The following is a 16,997-nucleotide window of genomic DNA, read 5'->3' as shown; positions in this document are numbered from 1 at the left end:
ATCCCACCAAACTTCTCTCTCTCTCTTTCTCAAGGCGTGTAGAACACCTCCTCGACGGGCTTCCACCACGCCGGCTCGCCTGCTTCACTGCTCACCGCGCCGGGAACCAGAGACTCTTGCCAGCCGTCGGTCATGGCCCACCATTCGCGGACCTTGGGGTTCTCCTTCATCTTCTCCATGTCTCCGGCAAAGTCGTACCCGACGTACTTCATGGTCGCAAACAGAATACGTGAATCGGGCTCGTGCCAAATGCTGTCTGTTGAAAGTCAGCTTTGAAAAGTCACCCGACATCGGGATTCGCAGTCTGCCGTGTTGGGGCCGACACCGGCGGATGACCTACAGTCGACAATGTTGCACTCCTTGATCTGCTTGAGCACCTCGGGCCAGACGTTGGCGTGGACCTCCTTGTACTTGTCGATGAACTCGGGCTTGAGCTTCACAATCTGGGCAATGCGACGACCGGGGTTCTTCTGTCTGGAGGATACGGGCGCAGGAGCCTCCACCTCGGTTGGGCTACCGGGCGCGGGGGGGGAAGAACGCTTGTTGGACCACATGATGCTCGTTGGACGCGTTTGAAAGGTTCGTCGTCGATGGCGGAGGTGGTGAAGTTTTTGCTCGCAAAATGTGCTCGGCGGAGGGCTGACCCAAGTGTGTCCCGCGGACTCGGCCGTCGGCCTGGCGAAGCTGGAGCGTCTGCTTAGAGCCGATCGATCAGCGGGGGTGTGACCTTGGACTCGAGAGTCGACGGCCGGCGGAGAAAACGACGGAACTCGGCCAAGTCGGGGGAAGAATGTCGCGAGGCGGGGCGCGAGGGGTAAACAGAATGCGGGGATTTGGGGAGGGGGGCACCACGGCTACTCGTCCACACCAACAAACACTGCGTCGATACACAGCACTCACACGCACACACCCAAGTAATTCTGCAGCGCGGGGAGAACGGCTGGGCAAACAATCGCTACACACACATAAATGATGCACACCTATCTGTTGGAGAGCCGTTGTTGCGACTGTGATGCGTAAAGAGGCCGCTGAGCGACGTAAGAGGAGGGGATCACGGAGGGGGACACTCTCTTAAATACTGGCGCCGGCAGTGTCTTGGTCTGTTCCGCTTCATCCGTCGGCCAAATCTCGTCTATGGTGCGATGTCTGGTAGACAATGCGGCAATACGTCGTACGGTTGGGACGCGGATTAGTCAACTGCAGCAATCTGTTGGGCCGCAAATCGTGGAGATCGTGACATGTCCGGTTCGTCCGCGCGGGAGATGCATGGCAGGCCCGACAAGCTTCTTATACCTTCGTCAGCCCGACTCAAAGGTGTTCATTCCTCCTCCCCGGTCCAGCAAGCTTGCAGCAGTCGCAGCAGACCTTCAGTACCGGGGCCCCGCGTCAGGTGCTCCACGGTGCCGCACCGTCTGAAGTTGACGATGATCTGAGCGTCTCCGGGCGCGTCTCACTCACCTCACTCAACTTTGCGAGTCCTACATCTAGTCAGCCCTCCAACCTAGAATAAGTGTAGTTGCAAGCCGCAGGAGCAACGGCGGATGGGCTGTCAAGGTTTCCAAGTCTGGAACGGGATGCTCGAATTAACCCAGCCAGTAGAGTTCCTTCGAACTACCCCCATCCCTGACACCTCTCCGACCCCAGTCAACCCGGGTTTTCGGTCTCGACTCTAATGGAATCACAAACTCAACACCCACCCCCACGAAACCGCACGGGATTGCCTGTTCCAGCCTTGATGGGGGGTTTGTCTTCGTATCTCTGATTGCGGTCCGTATTCTGTGTGGTTATCCGCCCCTCACGGCTCTGGTTCCTAATTATCGGCAATATGCCGCGGGTAGCGTGCGTTACTTGCGTTGCTTCCGCCGTGACATGGTTTATTAATCTGGCCCGACGGCGCTGACCGAGAGAGGTGAAAGGTCAGAGGTGCGCTTGTCGCGTGCGCCGCTGGCCTCTGAGTGCGGAGCGGACGTCGGCTGTCTGCCCGCATCTAGCGGGGTTTTGATCGGCGAATCATGGCGTTCTGTTCTGCATGGGCCTGTAGACGATTCGAATGCTCCCGTGGTTGCATTGCATGCTCAGTATTCGCCGTGGCCTATTGTTGTGCTCCTTTACAGAATCTTTGGGAGTGCGAGTGGCCTGGAGGTGTCTTTTGCGAGTGAAAGGTAAGAAGTGTATACGATTCTCTTGAGATACCTCACCGAGTATTCTCAGACTTGAGTTTCCCATCACGTCACTTATGAAGCTACGTTATCTTGTGAGCATGCAACGCGGAGAAGATTGAAATGTTTCCATGTTTTTCTTTCTTCAATTTTGTTTTAGTCTTTCTTTCATCAAACTCATTACAGCTACGATGGCATCCTCCTACAGAAGTAGGGAACACGTACTGGTGCCAGCGTCTTTTGGATGAGATGAGGATAAGGTCTACGCTGTGGGGAGTATACCGCGAAGCTCGCGCTTCTATTTTCATTCTCCTTTCGAGTATGGGGCAGAGTATGGAAGGTAAGGTTTGTTGATTTGGAGCTGTCGTGGGCTTGGTGGGGTGAATAGTGTGAGGAGTGTTCCGCTAGAAGCTGACGTGGAAAACTAGGTGGCTTGCGTTATCTGTAGGTGCTTCTATTTGAACAGATCTTTTGTGACTTGGAGATGTACGTGGCCATCCCGGATATGGTGTCGTGATGATGTGTGAGAGGATGGGTGACACGATAGTTTGCCGCTCAATGCCTTTGCTCTAAAACTGCTATTCCTATTCACCACTACGTATTTCTCATTCGTCCCTCACAAGGTACGCTTTAAAAAGCATATAGTAATGACAACAGCTATAGTGGCTCTAAGAAGGCGGCTAGTGGTGTGTTGATCGGCAACCTATTTGATCACCCACTCGTCAGCTTATGGACGGCTATGAAAGTTGAGGGTACTTACGGCTTTTTACTACCCAAGACGCGTTATTGCAGATAGATGATTGAGATCATCGTACACGTAGCTCAACTCTCTGATCGTCTTACTAAGAGCATCGAGAGTACAGCTCGTCGTGGTCAAAGTCGATCATTCACTTGTTGCCTCTAAGTCAGTCTCATTCTTTTCTACGAAAAGAAAATCCGAATTGAATTGATGCTGGCATATGTCAGATTCCAGGTACCCGCCTTCTGTCACAAAGCTCAATGCTCGGCACATGTTTCTCTTCAAGCCTGGCGATTTCCGGAGCGAGGGATGGTGCGGGTAGATTGATCTTCAAGTCTCGCCTCCTATCGAGTAGAAGTCTAGCAAACATTCGAATTTTGGAAACCATAACGATAATCAGACCGAGACAAGAAATCGTCGAACGCGTTCTCAAAAGATGAAGACAGCAGTGAAGGCATCTTAGAGTAGACTATACCTTTCCTAATTTACAATGAGATGGGATATCGAATATAAGACTGTTTGTCCAGCATTTTAAAGGTTGAATTCCACCGGTAGTAAAGACGCAGCTGACCCTGACTAAGTGGATGAAGTACATTCACTGTTGCCCTCAAAATAAGCAAACTCAATAGTTTCCAAGAGCCTCCAATTTACCCAGAACCCACGATCGCAAAGACATCAGTGCCTAGAACTTCCCAGCCTCACAAGTCAACCCGCCGTCGGGGAACATCCTCATCTCGGCCGAACACGGACCCCCGGACCCAGAATCGGCCCCAATTCCTAGATTACACAACGCCAACTCCAGTCTCCAGCCCTAAACCTCACTCCACCCACTACAATCATAATCTCACTCCCAGCTGTAACCCGCATCTCAAATCACGAGTTCATCCTGTGAAGCGTCGATGGTTTAGTGGTAAAATTCTCCGTTGCCATCCTGCAGCGTCGGGGAGCCGGGGGTTCGATTCCCCCTCGACGCAATTCTTTTGTTTGTCGTGGTGATACATGCGCCTCGTCGAAGGAGATGAAATCGTGGGATGTGGATTTTCGGTTTTGGTGGCTTTTTTGGGGTGAGGTGTTGTGTGGTGCGGGGTGGGAGGGTGACCCACTTCACAAACACACGCGTTTGCAAAGTGGAAAGATTAGAATGACCAGGTGAAGGGATGATTAGTGATGTTAATGAGTGCATGAAGTGGTATGTTCTTGCTCAATGTACGTATGTAGGATCATATCATGGCAAGATTGTCGGTTGCGAAACCTACTTCGAGGCCTGTCCATGTTCTTGGGGAGTTGTCTTTTGAGGTTCAGAACTAAGTTGACAGACAGACTTGCGAAATTCGTTCAACATTATCAAACTGACGACTCGTTGCACCAACTCTGTCAACGAGAGAGCGAATTGCGGATGTGTTCTTAAGGCTAATTTGATGTAACAATATAGCTCCCGTGACACTATTCGTTCAGATACCAGGAGAAGTGACCCAGGCTGTGTGGGCATTCGCATACGCTCTGCCAGAACATGCTCTTGCCAAAAAGTTTACCGTTTTCACAATCAGCAAAATCTAATGTCCCTAGCAAGGCTCGAACTTGCGACCTTTGGATAACCCCCGGAGTGTTTCCCGGCGTCATATGTATTTGATATGAGACCAACGCTCTACCGACTGAGCCATAGAGACGATCTTGTGTACAGATGACCGCGGTGGGTGGTACCAAGAAGCGAGAGAGGGCATCGTGGGCGGGGCGGAAGGGGAGAAACGATAATTGTGGGAGGGGAACGGGGCCGTGGAGATGGGAGGGTCTTGGCCAGTCACGACTCGCGATCGTGATGGATGGAGAGGGAAACGGGATCTTTTGATTTCCTCAAAGTCGAACCAAGTGTGTGGACCGGTGGTGTTGTGTGTCCCAGAACGAAACTAGACTCGATCTCCCCTCGAGACCACTTCCCAGTCACCCACTTACACAGCAGTACACTCCCGCCCGCGCACCATCACGGCGCCTCAACCCTCAGCAACCTCTCAGCATTCCGGAACGCAATCATCTCAAGCTGCTCCCCCGTCACCATCCCACTATCTCTCAACTCCCTCATCCACGCGAGCCCGTTCTCATTCTTTTCAAACGGGTAATCGACGCTATACAAAATATGTTCCACGGGCGTGTTCCTCAACACGCACGCCAGCGGCGCCGCCGCGGACCCCACCGAACCGAGAGCTTTTCCACGCGCTCCATCATGAAGGGTAACATCTCTCCGAAATGCCCAATGATGATTTTCAGGGAAGGGTATTCGTCGAAGAGTCCCGCGGCGAAGAGCTTGAGCACGGCGAGTCCCGTTTCAGAGTGCCACCCGAACCCGCTGGATCCCATACTCCGCGCCGCGCCGGGGTCAAAATTCCCCTCGTACGCGGGCCGCTGGCTCTCGGAGGGGTAGGTAGGGTGTAAGTACACCGGCACGTCGAGCTCCGCCGCCGCTTTGAAGACGGGCCAGAAGCGTCTGTCATCGTAGTGTTGTCCGTCGACATGCGCGTCCACCAACGCGCCAACGAACCCCAGCTCCCGGACACAGCGCCGCAGTTCCGTCGCCGCGGCGTCCGGTTTGGCCATCGGTAGCACGGCGAACCCTGCGAAGCGGGTGGCGTTGGCGCGGACGGCGGCGGCGAGGTGGTCGTTTGCGAGGCGGCTTAGGTGCGGAGCGCGGGGGCCGAGGCCGGGCGCGTGGGATACGATTTGCAGGCCGATGCGGGTTTCATCCATGTTGGCGAGGCGGAGGGGCCCGACGTCTTGGAGGCGGGATGAGACCTCGGGGAGGTGTTTGAGTTGTTCTGAGTATATGTCGGAGAGTTCTGTGAAGAGGTCTTTTGCGACGAAGTGTTCTTCTAGGGTGATTAGTTTTGGGAGCGGGTCGGACATGTTTGCGGGTTGAGGTGAGTTCGTGTTACGACTTAAGAGGGCTTTCTATGTGATGATGTGAGAGGTTTGAGCTGTATGAGTTGAGGTTCAAAGAGGTGAGATTGACTCTTATGTCGTGTGTTCGAAGCCATGGTGGTGGTGGCGGACGCCTCGGCCGACGTCTCCCGAAGAAGTGTAACCCCGCATGCTGTATTCAGATGAATTCATGTGAGACATGCAGCTCGCGAATCTCGACCTAGCAAGTCGTCTTGCGATTTGATAATCAAGAGCTGTTGAAGGATGCCTCCGTCGCTACTGGCATCTTGATGTGTGGGATTTTACCTACGAGACTCATTGAAGGCCTAGCGTGTAGTGCGTCTTATTGTGGACGGCTCTGTGATTCTTTACACCTTCACTCATCAACCATCTTCTAACCACGCAACGACATCTCAAATTTTCCTTCCGAGACGAAATGCTTGAAAAATTATGAGACTGTACTGAAGCTGCACACTCACAGACGATATAATATTCTGTGACTACCTCCTGACGCTAATATGGTTCCTGTCGAATATAAACCAGCGAGTGAGGGGAAGTCATAGACAAACCAAAAGCCAAAACTATGTACATTCATGTAAGAGAGCGTACGGTAGGCTACTTATACTTAGATGCCGAAATGTAAAAATCATGCCAATGCAATACAAATTCATGATTGCTTTTTAAGCAGCAGAGTTTCAGCAGTTCATGTTCATATGCTCGACGCCGTCTCATTCCAAGGCGACTAAACTCACAATGAAGGTCAAGTACAGTAAAAGCCTTATAATTGATTCAAAACCTTCCAGTAAATACTAAGAGAAAAACACTCCTTCGTACTCATAGATTTCATCAAAGGTCCAGCATCATCTATACTCACAACAACGATGACGATGAAGTCCCAAGTCTGGAATCAAGCACTCAGAATCTCTCTACCAAAATACCCAGAAAGACGCACCATTTACCCATCGGCCTCGTACTTATACAGCCCATCCGAGGATCAATTATCACCCGAATGGCAATCACAAAACATGGCTGGCCTTGCCCACGGTGATAAACAGTACCTAACAGCCACCCTTCTTCATCCACGGAGCAGAGCCCCACTTCAACGCCCCGAACCCCAGGGCCAAGCCCGCGCGTGTCCCCGCCACGACGATCCGAACCCCCGCAGCTCCCCCAACCTCCCCCGGGAGCCCCTGAGTGTTAGTGCCTGGCACCCTGGGTGCGGCATGCGACTCCCACCGCCTCCAACCCCGCATTCCTGCCCCCCGCACCCGGAACGGTCACCGCCGCCTTACACCGACCTCACACGACCACAGCTGAAAGTAAGGCACCTCGCCGTACCCAAGCTCCGCGAGAGTCGCGCAACCTCATCTCACTTGTCTTACACATCACATCTCACTCACCCACTTACTCACACATCTCACTCACCAATACCTCATCTCATTCAACATAAGTCAACTCATCCCAATACCTCTGAACTCCAAAAAACAAAACAATGGACGACCCCTCGACCAAAACAACCAAAATCCTAACCCACCTCTCCAAAACCCTCTCCCTCTCCCCGCCCCAATCAACCCACCCGCCCGCAACCCTTACCGGTCTCCCGACATCACACACCGGCACAGCCTACCTCTTCCTCTCCGTCTCGGCACACCACCCCCGCCTCCAGATCCACTCCTACCCGGCCATCCACTGGGCCCGCGCCTACATCTCCAATATCCCGACCCCGTCCGCCCCGATATCTCTGCCGTCTAGTACACAAGAGACAGCACGAGACACGCCCTTCCTAGGCCTCCTCTCCGATGATCTAGCCGGCCCCTCCATCCGCGCCTGCGTGACGAAAGACCTCCTCCACGTCCGCAAGTTTCTCGCCATCCTCTCTCCCGTATTGGAATACATCATCTCCTCCAACGCAAACGCCAACTCCTCGTCCGCCTCAGCACCGACGACAAACTCCTCCACAGCAATGGACCTAGACGCCCCAGAACCGACAACAACGACAACACCACCCCTGCCAAGCTGTCTCCTCCACGGCCTCGCAGGGACACTCTACCTACTCCGCCTAATCCGCCACTGGGTCCCCTCCTCCGCGCCCCTCGTCTGCGGTGCGATAGTCCACGTGTCAGAGTACCTTCTCGGCCCACATCCCTGGACATGTCCCTCACGATTACCATCGTCGTCACAGCCACCTCATTCATCACCACCGCCGCCACCAGAAGACACCTACGGCACAACTCACGGCGACCTAGGCATAATAACCCAACTCGTTCTCACATCCCCTCCCCTCGCCGCCTCTCCGTCCCTGATATCCCGCCTCGCAGCCCTCCTAGACCTCCAGTCTCCCAACGGCGACTGGCCGGGACCATCACCCACCTCACCTTCACAACCTCCTCGAAGCGATGTACAACAATCCTTAGACGCACCGCCAACACCAGCACAACAAGAGCCCTCAGAAACAGCGGCGGCATCAGCATCACAACCACGATCCCGCGGCTTCGCCTCCGGCCCGCAAGGCCTCGTCATCTCCCTCCTTTCCCTACGCCCCTTCTTCCCTAGCCTCCACGATCGCATCGACGCCGCAGTTGACAAGGCCCGCGAGTTTCTCTGGGCTAGGGCGGTTGATCCTGAGGGACCGACTGAGGAGGTGAATCTGTTTTACGGGTCGTTGAGTACCGCGTTGTAAGTTGCTCTTTATTTTAATCTGTGTCATATGAATGTGAGAAGTGGACATGGGCCTTTCAGCCCCCTATTCTTTGATGGAGCAGACACGAGTGTCAGTGTGTGATATCATTCCATCATACCGTTGACATCTTCTTCAAACAACCTGCCCTCATAATCACGAGTCTTCCTCGCCTATCCACCCCTGTCTTTAACCTTCTCCTATATCTCGCAACCCTGACCCTATCATACACGTATCCAAGCCTCACCTCTAATCTTCCTCTCATCACACCCATGTCAAACACCACCCCAATCTCATCCACCTAACTAACATCTCCCAGAACCTTCCCAGAAGGCCCCAAAAGAGCCCACCTTCTAACTCAACAACCCCCCTCACCAAACCAACCCCTCTCCCCGCCCACATACACCAACACCACAACCACATCCCAAAACACATCAACACCATCCCCCTCCTCCTCCTCAACACCAACGACACCACCAACAGCAGGCTCCGTAACAACGGCACCCAACCCAGGCTCCGCATACCTCCACGCCGTCGCCGAGCGCGATATGCCCCGCATGATCTTCTACAACGACATCTGAACCTTTCATCCACTCGGCCTCTCCCACCATAACGGCAGATAGAGGGAGAGCATAATCTCACCTCTGGCTTAAACTGGTACAAGTACCCATCTGTACCAACCTTCTCACCCCGATTACAACATCATACCGTCCTGAAAATCTCTACTACCGATCTACTGCCACCCTCCCTTCCCCAAAGAAGTAATCCACATTGTTGCCTATGCTCTTCACCCGACAGGAATAGGAACGGTAGCGGGGGAGCTCATTCAACTACGAAGAGGCAAGCTCCTCGATACAACTCGCACAGAAACAGAAACAAGGCTTCAACCCGCGGACATGGCCAGGCGTACATAGGATATAAGATACCCCAAACATAAATTCCATCTTTCCTTAAAATAGCCTAGATACCACACACCATGATACCAATACTTCACTTCACTTCATTGTTTCTTCGCATGTAATACATCTGCTATACTCACCCATGATACCTCACTCATCACACCGTAGTCAGTCACCAGGTTACAAATTAAAGTGTCATAGTCAATGGAATTCATTATTCCAAGAACGCGTCCGCCCCCCGATCGCCAGTTGGGGACGAGACGACGGGTATATCGGCCACCTCACGCCACACCACAGCCACAGCCACTCTCTTCACTTCAGTCGTATATCCTTCAGGCCTGAAGGACCACAACCATCCGCAGAAAGCAAAAAACCTTACGTCCAGGACAACAATCGAAACGAGTGTAGTGAGGTCCCTCCCATTTCTCTCCCGGGCCATTTCGAGTCTTGGTTTCTTTCTTCACCTCTCGGCCATGCTGCCCCCAAAAAACAAAACCCTTTGCCAATGTGCCCAAGAGAAAGCCCTTCTCTCCCCTAAGAAACCCCTAATTACGCCATGTGTCCCGTTTCCCGTGGGACTAGTGCTTCCCAGTCCATGCCTGAAAGAAAAAGCAACCTCCAACGGTGCCAAACGTAAAAATCAGAAAAAACAAAATGCGAACATTGAGAGGTGATGCGACATCCTCAGTAGATGAGCGAACCGACTTCACCGGTTACGATCATCCTGCGACGATCGACTGGCGCGGGACGACGCTCCAAAGCTACCAGATAACATCCCCAACCATCCGTCGGGCCGGGTCTGGCGTCCCCTGGGCGCGGGCGAGAGGATTCCACCCTGCTCCACGTCCTCGTCTCTGTCTCGCGAACCGGACGCCTCAGCTTCCACCTCGTCGTCAGAGTCGTCGTGATACGGTTCATAGCGGGGGCTAGAGGGAGAGCCGCGTGCAAGAGAGCGGACAACGTCACCCTTGCAGATGGGGCATGTGCGGCGGCGCGTCGTCAGCCAAGGCGTGCTGGGAATGTCAGTACTATAAACATAAACAAAGAGGGGGGGGGGGTGGCATAGACTCACATGCACTCTGCGTGGAATTCGTGGCCACAGGGCAAGCTCATGACGCGGCTGACGCCTTCAACGTACTCCTCCAAACAAACCACGCATTCGACCTGTCTGCCCATGTACTTCTTCCACTCACTCGAGTAGCTGCCATTTGCCTTCTCGTGCTCTGTCCGCAGTGGCGACCTGGGCATTTGCAGTGCCGAGTTGACAGACAGCAAACTCTCCGACTCAGGGATGCCCGTCGTCGTTCTAGAACGAGGCCGTGGTCGGGAGGGCGTCTGCTGTAGCAAAGGCGTAGTGGGTGTTGGGCTCGTCGGTGACGGGATTCTTGGCGAGGGAACAGGTGACGCCGCGACGGTGTGATATGTGCGAACAGGCAAACGCTCGACGACCGACTTGGGTGCCCTCCAGCGTCTTCTACGAATGCGCGCGCGGAGGATCAGCAAGGCATAGACGACGCTCAGAGTGATCAGAGGGCTGATGACAAGCACCAGCAGAGTATCGAAGAAGGGGCTGGAGCTGCTTGAAGGCGTAATCGTAACCCAGAGACCATCGTGGCCAATAGGCTCGTTGCCGTTGTCGTTATCGCCATCGTCGGGAATGGGCTCCTCGGGGCGTGGGGGATCCTTAGGCTTGTCCTCCTTGGAGAAGTCGGCGCCATCGTCTTCTCCAAAAATCTTGGACATGATACCTCCGTGGGCTGTGGTCTCCTTTCCGGAGGTGGATCCCTCGGTCTCAACGGGCGGCAAATCGGGGTTGTACTCGCCGCTTCCGGGAGTGATGCTTCCGCCCTTGGGGCCGGTGACGTCCTTGCCACTTTTTGCGGTGCTGCCGGGCTTGCCGACCTGCTGCTCCTTGGCTGCGCCCTCGGTCTTGTCTTTGGAGCTGGGGGCATCCACCAAGTCGGGATCCCGCCAGTCCTGGACACCGATTTGGAACGTGTCTTCGCTCTTGCGAGCGTCGGGAACCTTGCCTTTGCCCCTCTTGGCGGCCTTGCCGAGACCGTCTCGGATGACCCTGTCCTTCTCCTCGCTCCAGTCGTCAACGAGCACCCAGTTATGGCGACCGCTGCTCGGGGGCTGGATGCTGTCGCCGGATCGTGAACTGCGGCCCCAGCTAAAAAGCCATCGGAACAGGCTGGTGCGGGGCTTGGCTGCCTTGTGCTCGGCCTTGGCCGGCTTTCCCTTTGCGGCAGCCTTGGCCTTGGGCGTTGCCGTGGCCTTGGGGGTCGGCATCGGCGTCGTCGCCGCAACCTTCGGTTTGTTCTTCCTGTTCTTCCGGCTCCCTGCGTCGGATTGCAGCACCTTGAGGGCCGGGCGGCCGTGCTCGTCGAGAGTGTCTTCGATGAAGCTGCCCGGTTGCGTCAGCGACGACAGCAAGTGCGCCGTGGTCCGGGTGGTGAAGACGGAGGGAATGGATACGTTGGAGGTATCGCCCCTCGCAAACATCTGGATCAAGGGACCCCCCTTTGTGTTATCGCCCACAATGAGGGCCATGGCACCACGTCGCTGCGCCCACTTGACCTTTTCCAAGAAACCGCAGCCACCGCGACTGAGCAGCACGATCTTCCCGGCGATCTCCGCAGCCTCTTGTATCGATTGGATATCGGCATGGGTCGACTCGGTGGACAGGGCGCTATCGTGGTTGGGCTGGGGCTTCCGGGCGAGGCCTTGGTGGAGGTAGTCGTCGGTGCCGTCGTCGGCTGGGCGAATCTTGGACCTGAGGCGGGTGACGGGGACACCCACGGCGTCGGGCACGGCGTCCTTGTCGGTCTTGTCGCGCTTGTGGTGACCAGGCTTGCCGGCAGCAGCAGCAGCCTTGTTGGAGGACTTGGACATGCCCTTGGTGGCAGTCTTGAGGACGGCGTTGGCCTTGCCATCGTCCCAACCGGGGATGTCACTGCATCCCAACTCACCCTCGTCCTCGCCCTCCTGGAGATTATCGTCGGCGAAACCACTGCCGATCCATAGCTGACCGCTCAAGCCTTTATTGGGCAGGTTGGGGCCAAATGCAGCAGGGCGAGCGACAAAGGAAGTGCTGTTGTCATCGGTCAGACTGATGGCGGCATTCGGCTGGAAAATGGAAAAGGGCGCTGTGAAGGAGAAGAAACTGGTGAATCGTGATCGCGGTACGGCGACTGGGGCGGCGATGACGGGAGAGGAGGAGGAAGCGGAGGAAGAACGAGCCAGTGAGGAAATGGACCGGCAGAAGAGGAAGAGCGAAGCGGCGAAGAAGAGAACGAGAATGGCTATTCTAGGAGTACGCATGGTTGGATATCGTATCGGGTCGTTACTGAGTGAAAGGCAAAAAGAAAGGGGCCAGAGGTCGAGGCTCTGCGTCGTGTGTATGGTATCTAGAAGTGGCGGAGGGTTCGGCGCACGGCGCGGCAGCCGAGGGGGTAATCGAGTCTGGCGATAGTGGCGCCAGAAAGAGTTGTCGACGTTGGATAGGGTGAAGAGGTATCGACCGGCAGCCGGCAGTGGCTCAGCGGCAAACTGCACAGGGGACCAGCATGCGCAAAGTCATTCGGTGACAGAAGGCAAGGAGAGGTCGTCTGTCTGGCTGCTATCGGTGGAAATGTCAAAATGTATGACGAGGCTGAAGTTGAGGTAGAGCAAAGTAGTGGCGAGGAGGGGAGGTGGATGGCACGACAGTTGGTAGGTATCCGTAGGGTCCGTAGGGCCTTTAGTTGGAGGGGTGAAGGTGTTGGGCAGCAGCCTTTCCCACACAAGGACGCACTCTGCGGGTCTCTCTTTGGTGTGCCGGCGGGAAGCGTCGGGTCAAGAGACGAGAGAAATGGGACTGGTATTTCGGTGGTCGGGAAACAACAGGAGAAAGAAAGTTGAATGACGAGGTGCCGATCAGGTTATTCAGGTTCGGGACCGCAGCAAGGTAAGGTAACCTGGTGTAGAGTGGGAGAAGTCAATTTGAGTGTGGGCGGCACGGCGGGTTGGGTGTGCACGCAGCGCAGAGCAGAGCAGCAGACGCCATGCAGAGACACCGTCGGATGAGGTAAGGTAAGGTAAGGTAGAGTAAGTAAGTAGAGGTGTGGGATGGAACGACTAGAGCAATGGAAGAGAAAAGGACGGATAGACACTCCAAAGGTTTGTGACTTGTGACTCGAGGAGAGAGAAACAATGGAGATGGAAGACTGAACCACAGTGACACACCAGGAGGGTCTGTCCCGTCCGCATTTGGTGGCGGGGCGCGGCGTTGCTGTTTAGGTGCCGGGGCCTCCCGTCTGTCTGTCGCTCACTCACTCCTGCTCTCGTGCAATTATCAATGACACACCTCACTCACTACACTAGAACTCACCATACCTCACTTACTCTGCAATGAGAAGGTACTTACCTCAGCCGACTGTCATTTGGCAATAACTGCACATGAAAGCGTGACCGCCAGCAGGAGTGATGGTCCCAAAATGGACTCATCCATGTACCATGGGCTCATGGAAATGGAGTCGTCGAGTCGGGGGGTTTGGGGGCCCCTGTTTGGCTGAGAGGTGAAATTCGGACGCACGGCGCATCGGGGCACACCTCACGCGCGTGCACTTTTCAGTTTGATGGCGTGGGCACGCGGGACTGGTCTGGTCAGGAGCCACACATGTAATTCACCTCACAATTGACTTTCACTTTCACTCTCGCTCTCACTCTCCCTCTCAACAAGGTAGCAGCAATATCACTCGCTAAGATCATCAAGTGAGTAGACAATCTACTCACTCATCTTTTCTAATCAGTCATGAAAAAAAGACCATAAATCATCAACACCGCCATCTACATGCCTCAAGTGTACCCGTATTAATCACCTTTTCTTTCTTCAGGTGATAGTCCATGGTCCACCGCAATCCACGGCTGTCAAAAGTACACCCCATCCCAGCCACGCTCGCCCGCAGGGTGTGGCAGGGTCGCAGGGGATGGGTCGCAGGGTCGGCCGGCTTTGGCGGCACACGCACAAAGTCTCACTCAAGCTTGGTATCTTGGTATCTTGGTATCCAACCATCGACCTATCGAGGGGTCCTGGGCCCGGCCCCAGAGGGAGCCAGAGGAAGCCAGAGGGAGGGTAGTTTGTCCTGGATGCTGCTTGTCGTCGCGTGCTCGTCGCTGCTGCACCATTGCTTCAGTAAACTCAACTTTCACGTTCCACCATCTCAACTTTCTCCCCTATTCTCCACATCCGATGCTTCAGGACGGACAGGCGACTCTCACAGGAAAGCACATGAGAGGTAGACCTTGACGCCCAGCCGCGCATGGCGAGATTGAACCACAATCGAAGGAGCTCTAACAATTCGCGATCGTCTCGCAAGCGCCAGAGCCGACTGAGCCCTCTCAGCGTTCAATTCCTTAAGCTGCCCCTACCCCTTTCCCGTTAAGTTTCCATAAGCGTCCAAACACCAACTGGAGCTCAACTTACACTCTCGCGTCGAATATGACAACCCGGGAAATGAGGGTGACGAGTTACCCGTATTCCCGTATGGCCCGCACATCGTACTCAAGGCAGCAGAGTCCAGAGGTCGCTTCGCTCGCCTCTTACACCGTTCCCGAGGGACGAGTGAACGACACCCTAGAAACCGGGCGCAGCAGCTTAGCTCTAAACGCGCGGTATCCCGTACAGGCCCTGCAGATACCGTTACCAAAACACGCACGCAAACAAAGAATCTCTCCATCAAGTCGGGGTTGCCAATGACTTCACAGGCCACTACGCACCAAGAAGGTACGGAGTACACTGACTGACCTGAATCCCCTCGTGACTAAACACCCAACTGAGACGAGGGGAAGCATCTAAACAGTAAACTGCAAAAAGGGGTGTGTGCGTTTGCAGCAGTCCCTTGCTTTTTCTGGATGCCAGAAACGCCCAGACTCGTCACGGCCTAGCGGTCCTGAAAGAAACCTAACCCAAATCTCAAAAGTCAAGACAGCGGCGGGGGGCCGACTCGGCGAGGTCATGATCGAGAAGTTGCAAGTGACTTACTTACTGCCGGAGATATCTCATACTGGTCAAGAGAGACAAGCAACAAAGGCAGAAGCGCTTCTTCTCATGCCCGAACGAGGAAACTCGACCTAATCCGGGCTTTGGGAAGTGAAAGAAAAGTAGACACAGACGTGAATTGATGAGGTAGTCATCATCAACAGCCTCCCGCCGAGTCCAAAGTGCTTGCATGAGCTATCCGTACCTCGTCCCACATATCCCCATCCGCCCTGCAAAGTCGAGCATGTCACCTTGCGGATACAGATCCTCTGCCCAAATTCCCAACCCTCACGTGAGCTTACCCAGCATCGTGAACCTCTTCCACCTAATCTCCATCCAGTCCTCACCCACAACGAACCGTGCGTCGTCCGTTGAGTTCATACCGCACGCGAATAACCTTACCTTTCTTTAGTCTACGTGTCTACCTGCCGTGCTACCTAAAGCTCTAAAGGTATCTGGGCCTCCAAGGTAGGTAGAGTAGCAGGCGAACAGACAATCACAGTGCGTCAAGGCGTCTCACCTCGCCAACCCTCCCAGTGTTTATCCCGTTTTCAGTGACACGCAGGGTATTCCGCTCGATACCCTGAGTTCGAACCTCGAACCGTCGAGGGGGGGATGGTGGCACAGGGGAAAACTCAATTCAACCCTGGGCTCCTCTAAATCCTACCAGCCAACCTCACCGTGAAGGATTGAAGTGAGGCTTGAAGGCCAGGCTTGAGCCCTCGACCCAAACCAACCAACCAAAACAAAACAAACCATGCTCCCAACGTCGTATCGTCCACCCCCTTCACCAGACTTAGAAACGCGTTACAGATTTAAGCACCCATGCATCTCATCCCTCTCCATGTATGTACGGTACTGTACGGAGTGCGTACACTCTCCAATGCTCCATCTCACCCTCACTCGAAACCAACAGCGGTCCACCAGCTCCATGACGTCCGACACATCACCCACCGTCCGCCTTCCGCCCCCCGGCACATGCCCCCGGGGCTTCATTCCCGCCGTCCTCAATACCAACCCTCACCCGGCGACGAACACCCCGTGGCAGTGCCGTCCCGGCGGTGGCGCAGAACCTTTATTCAACTTTTCCCCATCCCACATTCCATTCCTCCTTCCACGCCGCTTTCATCCACTCAAGAAGTTCGGCATCCTTTCATTCCCCTGGTATCCGCATTCCTCTCCCTCTCTCTCGTACCTGAAAACTGCACGCGAGCGGAAACGCCACTCCCGTCATCTGTTCCTCTCACCATCACATTCCCCTTCTCTCATTCCCATACGGACGAACTACGTACAAAGAAAATCCCCGGTACCCGTATCCTGTATATGATGCATCCCACCTTTCTAACCCCTTCACCCCTCCTCGCCGAATCAAGTTAGCCTCCACTGACAAAATGGACCCCTTCTCGCCATTGATGATGGGGGTTCTCTTTCCCGAGCTTTTGTTTCACAGCCTTTCTCGGGCAGGGGTGTAATCAAGAACATCCCCCCACCTGCTTCCCTGGTGAATGGGAAGTGAAACGCTGTTTGCGAACATATCTTCCCCGTCGCTACAAATGACATTCCCCCCCTCTACGCCGTCTTCTCATGAGAA

At 54.7% G+C, this 16,997-nt stretch overlaps 5 protein-coding genes across 5 annotated transcripts; 1 reads left to right on the top strand and 4 right to left on the bottom strand.

The window, feature by feature from the left end:
* Positions 1 to 29: 29 nt before the first annotated feature.
* On the bottom strand, positions 30 to 554 carry CTAM01_06379 (uncharacterized protein; the record flags this gene model as incomplete). The annotated part of the gene is made up of 2 exons (XM_060522406.1): positions 30 to 256; positions 341 to 554. The coding sequence occupies 2 exons, from the start codon at positions 552 to 554 to the stop codon at positions 30 to 32; spliced, it is 441 nt and encodes a 146-aa protein (XP_060383134.1).
* Positions 555 to 4,876: 4,322 nt separating this feature from the next.
* CTAM01_06378 (amidohydrolase 2) lies at positions 4,877 to 5,793 on the bottom strand (the record flags this gene model as incomplete). Its single annotated transcript, XM_060522405.1, has 2 exons — positions 4,877 to 5,018; positions 5,087 to 5,793. 2 exons carry the CDS (start codon positions 5,791 to 5,793, stop codon positions 4,877 to 4,879), a joined length of 849 nt encoding a protein of 282 aa, XP_060383133.1.
* Positions 5,794 to 7,300: 1,507 nt separating this feature from the next.
* Positions 7,301 to 9,066, top strand: CTAM01_06377 (abscisic acid ABA receptor; the record flags this gene model as incomplete). The annotated part of the gene is made up of 2 exons (XM_060522404.1): positions 7,301 to 8,484; positions 8,805 to 9,066. The coding sequence occupies 2 exons, from the start codon at positions 7,301 to 7,303 to the stop codon at positions 9,064 to 9,066; spliced, it is 1,446 nt and encodes a 481-aa protein (XP_060383132.1).
* Positions 9,067 to 10,090: 1,024 nt separating this feature from the next.
* Positions 10,091 to 12,708, bottom strand: CTAM01_06376 (uncharacterized protein; the record flags this gene model as incomplete). Its single annotated transcript, XM_060522403.1, has 2 exons — positions 10,091 to 10,397; positions 10,457 to 12,708. The coding sequence occupies 2 exons, from the start codon at positions 12,706 to 12,708 to the stop codon at positions 10,091 to 10,093; spliced, it is 2,559 nt and encodes an 852-aa protein (XP_060383131.1).
* Positions 12,709 to 14,792: 2,084 nt separating this feature from the next.
* Positions 14,793 to 15,104, bottom strand: CTAM01_06375 (uncharacterized protein; the record flags this gene model as incomplete). Its single annotated transcript, XM_060522402.1, has 1 exon — positions 14,793 to 15,104. One exon carries the CDS (start codon positions 15,102 to 15,104, stop codon positions 14,793 to 14,795), a length of 312 nt encoding a protein of 103 aa, XP_060383130.1.
* Between the last annotated feature and the right edge of the window lie 1,893 nt (positions 15,105 to 16,997).

This window comes from Colletotrichum tamarilloi (assembly GCF_030869305.1).
Source record: "Colletotrichum tamarilloi strain Tom-12 chromosome Unknown Scaffold_17.1, whole genome shotgun sequence".
NCBI lineage: Eukaryota > Fungi > Ascomycota > Sordariomycetes > Glomerellales > Glomerellaceae > Colletotrichum > Colletotrichum tamarilloi.
This window is presented reverse-complemented; position numbering and strand designations above follow the sequence as displayed.